Source organism: Bidens hawaiensis, unplaced genomic scaffold (genome assembly GCF_021521415.1).
Source record: "Bidens hawaiensis isolate Kalapana, Puna unplaced genomic scaffold, B.hawaiensis_p1.1 tig00030532_1, whole genome shotgun sequence".
NCBI lineage: Eukaryota > Viridiplantae > Streptophyta > Magnoliopsida > Asterales > Asteraceae > Bidens > Bidens hawaiensis.
In genome coordinates this window covers 123,354-130,107 of record NW_027495095.1, presented here as the reverse complement: position 1 = coordinate 130,107, position 6,754 = coordinate 123,354, and the positions used below count along the sequence as shown (strand labels likewise).

Here is a 6,754-nt window from a genome sequence, read left to right as displayed (position 1 = left end):
TCATGTGCTCATATTCGGGCTTTTGTTCAAACAATATTTCAAATGGAGTTTTGTTGTCTATGGGTTTAGAAGGAAGACGATTGATTATGTAAGCTGCTGTCAAGACACATTCTCCCCAAAACCTTTTTGGAAGATTTGCCTCTATACGAAGGGCTCGCGCAGTTTCAAATAAATGCCTGTGCTTCCGTTCCACGACGCCATTTTGTTGTGGTGTGTGAGGACAAGTGGTCTCAAGTATTATGCCTTGTTCAACATAAAAATCATGCATGCGACTTGAAGTGAATTCTCCCCCGTTGTCACAGCGTATCCTTTTAATCATTTTGCCAAATTGAGTTTTTACCATCTTGTGAAAACCCATTAGAGCATCGCTTGCCTCATACTTATGTTTCAAGAGAAAAACCCAAACGGATCGACTATAATCATCCACAATTATTAAAAATTTGCTCTTCCCGGTAAGTGAAGGAGTTATATACCTCCCCCAAATGTCAGAATGTATTAAATCGAAACACTCTTTGGTTTTGTGGTGCTCTTGGGAAAAGGTAATCTAGTATGTTTGGCTTTCGCACAAGAATCACAATCTTCAGTTTGAAAGGACGCCTTTTCAACGAAATCAAGATGAAAAAGTTTACTGCTAGAGGTGTGTCCTAGCCTCTTATGCCACACATCCATAGTAACCACCATTGCACATCTTTCGCTCTGCCATGCCTTGATCCGATACAATCCACTTATACATTTACCTGCTCCAATCAATTCTCTCGAACGCAAGTCTTGCATAAAACAAAAGTCTGGATAAAAGGTTATGGAGCATTGATGCTCTCTTGATAGTTTGCTTACGGATAAAAGATTACATTTAAAATTTGGAACATGAAGTACATCTTTTATTATGATCCCGTTTGGCAAACGACTATTCCCTTTACAAGTGACGGGCACAGATTCACCATTTGGTATTAAGACCGGTGGCTCACTGGTCGAAGCCCTTCTCTTATCGAGCCATTCGGTATATTGAGTTATGTACTCGGTACATCCCGAGTCCAAAATCCAGTCATCTTCTTTATTTTCTTTTTCTGCAAGATATCTCAAAAGAGCATGATATTGCTCAGAATTTAAGTTAGGTAGCGGACTTACAGTCGGATCCGACTCGACACAACCGGCTTCTGGTCTTATTGAGTCTTGCTTCCCTTTCCGTGGCCACCACTTTGGATAGCCAATTCTTTTAAAACATCCCTCCTTGTTATGGCCATCTCTTTCACAGTGATCACAATGCTCCCTGTCGTCCCACCTTGTTGTGCTCATCTTCTTGTTTTCACTTTTAGGGCTTTTGATTTTTTTTGATTTATATATATATATTTTATGATAGTAGGTTGTGGTAATGAAAGAATGGATAGACTAGTTGATCAGATGTTAGGATTCATGGCCTGCTCTGATGCCATTTCAAAGTTTGGTTTCAAGAAAGAAGCAGATTGTATGTTTCATTCATTCAACTCCAATCAATAATAATTGATAATAAAAAAAGCTAAACCTAATGCACTCCTCGTTCTTTTTACTCTTCTAATTATGGAGATGATATTATAATACAAACAATAAAAATAAGGATCCTATAATTACAAGAGATCCTACAATTACGAGAAAATCCTTTACGTCTGGCTATAAAAAACAAGTTTGGTAAAGATGGAAAGTGTTAAAACTTAAGTTAAATTACTTGGTGACTATATAACTATACTATAATATAAAAAGACTGTTTTGGGTTCTATGTTTTTTTTTCTTTTGAACGGTAAATTTCTGTCATCCGAGAGACTTGAACTCAAGACCTCCTAACCTTGGTGTTATAAAGACTTTACTTTTACCTTAGACCACCAACCCCATTGGTGTTATCTAGAGGTGCACAAAAAACCCGTACCCGGAACCGGACCTGAAAAAATACCCGGAACCGGTTTTTTTATACCCGGGTATTCTATACCCGAAACCGGAACCGACCCTACCCGTAGGGTATGGATAGGGTATGCATTTTGAGGTCTATACCAGTACCCGGAACCGTACCCGATTTATACCCGTAAATACCCGGTCCCGGTCATACCCTATACCCGATACCCGATACTAATTTTTTAATACCCGAAATAATACATGAGTTTTTATAGTATATTTTTATGTTTACTTCACAACTTTTATGTTTAAGTTTTCGTAAAATGCATATTACTAAGTAAATAATTGTAACTAAGTGGATTTATGGTTTTTGTAATATAGTATAATTATTTTTATAAATTACAAAGCAAATTTAAATTTTAAACAAATTAAAAAATATATAAAAAAATTGCAAATTCAAAACCGGGTATTAATATCCGGTCATACCTGGTTCCAATACCCGAACCCGATCATACCCTACCCGGGTACATAGGGTTGAGTTTTTCTCCTCAATGATTTCTCTTAATACCCGATTTTCCAATACTCGATCATACCCGAAATTGGTCCATACCCGAACCCATGTATTAGAAAAAACCCGATTTATACACCTCTAGTGTTATCTATGTGTTAATAGTTTTTCCCCCCTAAATTGGGTTTAGAATTTGGAAAGATGTATTTAATGATATATGGCCCGGCCCGCCTACAAAGTGGGCTTAATGTAACAACTTTCACATGATTCTTCATATTGAATCCTTCTTAAATTGGTAAATTTCTTACGGCTATGCAACATGCTCTTTCTACAAAGTGATATTAAATGTCTAAAACCAATTAACCGCCATAATCAACATCTGATAGCAACATTATCCTTGTACTTAACATCTTTGAAAGAAAGTCACTTGAAAAGTTTGTTCATTGGTAGAGGGCTAGAGACTTATGCCTCTTGATGGAGGATTAGATATTTAATGTTTGATCATGATGTTAATTTAAGTATATTTGGTATATAATATGTCAGATTTACTTTAAGCATATCATATATAATATACAAGATAATATACCCGGCACTCGTGGTTATGCTTGATATACAACGGTTAATTACCCAATAGATAGACAACAAGTTTTGTGTTAGTTATAGGACAATATCAGGTATGGGGTTGTGGTATTCTGTATTCCCTATATATCACATGGATTAACCATGCATACCGATTTTGAGTCGGTACCAGCTAGATGAGGTGGGGTTCCTCATCGGTACCACACCCAAAATCATCCCATCTTAATCCATCACGCATACACTTCGAGCACCGTTATAACAAAAGATATAATGGATATAGGATGCATAAATGGAGTTAACTTGGGTAACAAGGTATATAAACAACCTAACAAGGATTTTGTGAATCTTTAGCTTTGACAATACAACTAACAAAAAAAGTCTTATCTTCCATAATTTTATCAAAGTCAAACTCTTCATTAACATACATAATATAAACACATACGTAACCATTAACTTCAACTACTCCATTAACATTTTTCCATTTTTGAATCTTCAAACACACACACACACATATCTACTTTTGATATCCAAGTGTTTCAACTTTCAACCTTCAAGAAACCAGAAAAACACCAAAAAAATGTCTTCGAGATTCATCCGTGCTGATTTTATGTCGTCTTTGAAACCGAACAATGAACCTATGTTAATCAAGCCACTTTCGAAAACAGGTTCCTTGAAGAACAAGGAATATGCATGGAATTTGCTTGATAAAAGTTGCAGAAATTACTTGAGCATGTCGAAGACTCCGCGAACGACGAATTTCGTGAGACATAGCAACGTTAATCCGCCACCTGAAGCTCCTCTTCCATCTGGATCTCCTTCCGGGTCTTTGTAAGATTTAGCTAGCAATTCTGTTTTTATATTTATTTAAAAAAAACAGGAAAAGTAAAATCTACTTGCATCAGTTTTTTCTTTGACCATAGGTTTTCTAGAGAAAAATGAACTTGTAGGTCCCATAAATTTAACTGCTTTCGAATGTGATCTTAGCTTGAACCTGATTGGTTATGGGTTTGACATGCATGTTACTTGTGTCTTGTCTCTAATTGTACCTAACCTTTTAAGTTTGATACGGTGTTAGAAGCTTAATTTTCTTAATGGGAAATAAGTTTAATTATTAAATTTAGTTTGGAAAAATGGTGTAATTTACTACAAAGATATGTGTAATGATCAAGTTATTAGTTAATAATTAATTTATGGTTATAATTACATATACAAAATGGTATAAAATTACGCTTAATAATATTAAATATATATAAAAAATAAATTATTATGTGTTTTTAAAAGTTATGTTGAATTTTGAAATGTACGTTTCTAATACTCTATAATTTAATAATTATCTGTCTTTGTCTCATTATTCTAATCTCTACACTAGTTATAAGTAGACCATATTTTATTGCATTATCTATATACGTGTATAAAAAGGATATGTATTATAAGTTATAAAATACATAAAGACATTAGGCGTTGATATTGTTTGTTACATTTTCTTCGATCTTTAAGTTCTTTCTTTTTTTTATTAAATATGTCTCTAATTTTAATTTAATTTTTTTATAGTTTTTTTCATTTGAAAGTTAATGACATTTTAATATGATACTATTAATATAGCTTATTTATTTAACTCTTGTAAATGGTATTATAAATATATATGTAATATTCTGTATTTCATTTTAATATATGTGTGTCACAATATATTTAAAACAGGAGATATAATATATAATTTTACTTTTGCAGGAGAAATTGGATTGTGGGAATGGTGTTAACATTCGTCTTACCTTTTTTCACCCACAAATGGGGTTCCTTGCTTCTACTAAAAAGTAAGGTCACAAAACTTTTATATTCAAAAACAACTTAAATTGAACTAATTAATATATAAATATGCAGATAAAGTGGATCAAAAGATAGAGACGACTGAGCATGTAGTGAAAACCATTGAACATGCTGCAGAAAGAGCAGATAAAGTGCTTGATAGTATTACCGAAGATCTTCCAAAAGATAGCCAACTGAAGAAAGCTTTGGAGTTTGTCGACGAAATAGCCGAAGGAGTCGCGAAAGGCGCTCATGTTGCAGATCAAATCATCAATAAGGTTAATTTCTCTGCCTAGTTTTTGTAGTGTGTGTATATATATATATGCATACGCGAAAATATTTGTTATCCTGTTTTACCTCGTTGTATGCACGTGTTTGTAACTAACTGTAACACGAATAAAATGTAAATGAGCAGGTGGAAGAAGCCGAAGATAAACTAGAGTCGATTGTTACTCACGAATATTCCAAGGGGGGTGAGATTCCACATGAAGATGAAGACAAAAAGGACCAAGAGCAACAAGAAAGTAATAAAAGCAGAAAATAAAATACAAGTGACAATTCATTTTACTTGAAAAAATAAATTATAGGTTTAACTCGATATATACACTTTTGTGTTCGATCAGTACGTTGATGGTGAATGTTCATTATATACTAACATTTCATAATTAAATAGTTATGATATAAGTTAAATTGTCATTTTCAACACCGAGTCTAAGCAATTTATTGTATTATAATTTAGGGATTACTTCATAGAATAGTAACCAACTTTGAAAGTTGTTCCAATCAGGTGACTGATAAAATTTTTTGTTCCAATCAGGTCATCGAACTTTCATTTTTGTTCCAATCCTAGATATTTTACCTGGAGTAATCCCTATAATTTATATACTTCTAATTATTTAAATATAGGAAATCGAGGATTGAAACGAGCCTAAGTTAAAAAAGATAGAATTTGAAAATCATGAGGGTTGCAAGGAAGCTTCGTTTATATACTACGTACGTTGTGGTGAAAACGGATCAAATATAGGACACATTTCGTTAATTTTAATCTCACATTTGATTATCAAATTGTAATTATTAGCATCTAGATTCATATATCCCGTTCAAAATATCTGGTTTCATATATGTTAGATACGTGTCACTTGTTATATATTGGATTTGTGAGCTCGTATTGGGTATGCACCTTCATGATCTTATGTAGCAAAAGATTGCATGTAGGGATTTCCATTATCTAAACAACCTCAAACTTACCCAAAAAAAAAAAAAATCACACTTAATAAGTTAATATCAAATACAAGATCATGAAAATTTAATTTATTTGTATTTTATCAGTTTACAAGTTTCAAACAAAAATGTCTATTATATTTTTTAAACTCATATATAATAGATGAATAAGCAGTTCAACGTATATTTTCTACATATTTATGTGTCGCTTTCCTTTTTATATATTACAAGTAATACAAGTATCTATGCTTCAATTGGTTGGATTGAGTTTTAAACCTAACCCATCATAAATTATTCTACAAAGCCATCGGCCAAACTCTTATTTTATCGGTGTTTTTTTATTTTTCTTTTTTTTTAATATATATTTTGGTTTATGAGGCTGTTTTCTTAGCTTATATTAAATTATAAGTTGGCTCAATAGTACACTCACTTTACTAGTTAGAGGTAGGAGCTTCAAACATCACTATCACCAACTTATATGGGAGATATGAGGGATGACCCTGGCTTGCCAGAGTTCGAGTCCTGATCTCACCTGGTTTTACCGGCTCCTCGCTGTCGTGCAATTAGGTGGGTGTGGGGGTCGGGTATTATTCGGTGAATCCCTCAATAGGGTGGACCGCTAGGGGCTTCGTCCGTCCGGAATAGTGGCCGACTCGGGCTACCTTTGGCAATGGGGCCGCGTACGAAGTACCCAGCGTTACTTAGTTGGTCGTTCAAAAAAATATTAAATTATATGTAACTATATTAAATAGAAATATAACTGTTGGAAGTATAGATGTTAAT

The 6,754-nt window shown here is 33.6% G+C and overlaps 1 protein-coding gene across 1 annotated transcript; it reads left to right on the top strand.

Annotated features, from left to right (window-relative positions):
- Positions 1–3,274: 3,274 nt before the first annotated feature.
- On the top strand, positions 3,275–5,295 carry LOC143580604 (uncharacterized). The gene is made up of 4 exons (XM_077063579.1): positions 3,275–3,775; positions 4,676–4,758; positions 4,826–5,028; positions 5,166–5,295. Exons 1-4 carry the CDS (start codon positions 3,525–3,527, stop codon positions 5,292–5,294), a joined length of 666 nt encoding a protein of 221 aa, XP_076919694.1. The 5' UTR covers positions 3,275–3,524; the 3' UTR covers position 5,295.
- Positions 5,296–6,754: the final 1,459 nt, after the last annotated feature.

Excerpts from the sequence above, each read along its gene's own strand:
- LOC143580604 (XM_077063579.1), top strand. The coding sequence starts at position 3,525 with ATGTCTTCGAGATTCATCCGTGCTGATTTTATGTCGTCTTTGAAACCG. Across the intron at positions 3,776-4,675 it reads GGATCTCCTTCCGGGTCTTT|GAGAAATTGGATTGTGGGAA; the intron begins GTAAGATTTAGC and ends TTACTTTTGCAG. Across the intron at positions 5,029-5,165 it reads CAGATCAAATCATCAATAAG|GTGGAAGAAGCCGAAGATAA; the intron begins GTTAATTTCTCT and ends GTAAATGAGCAG.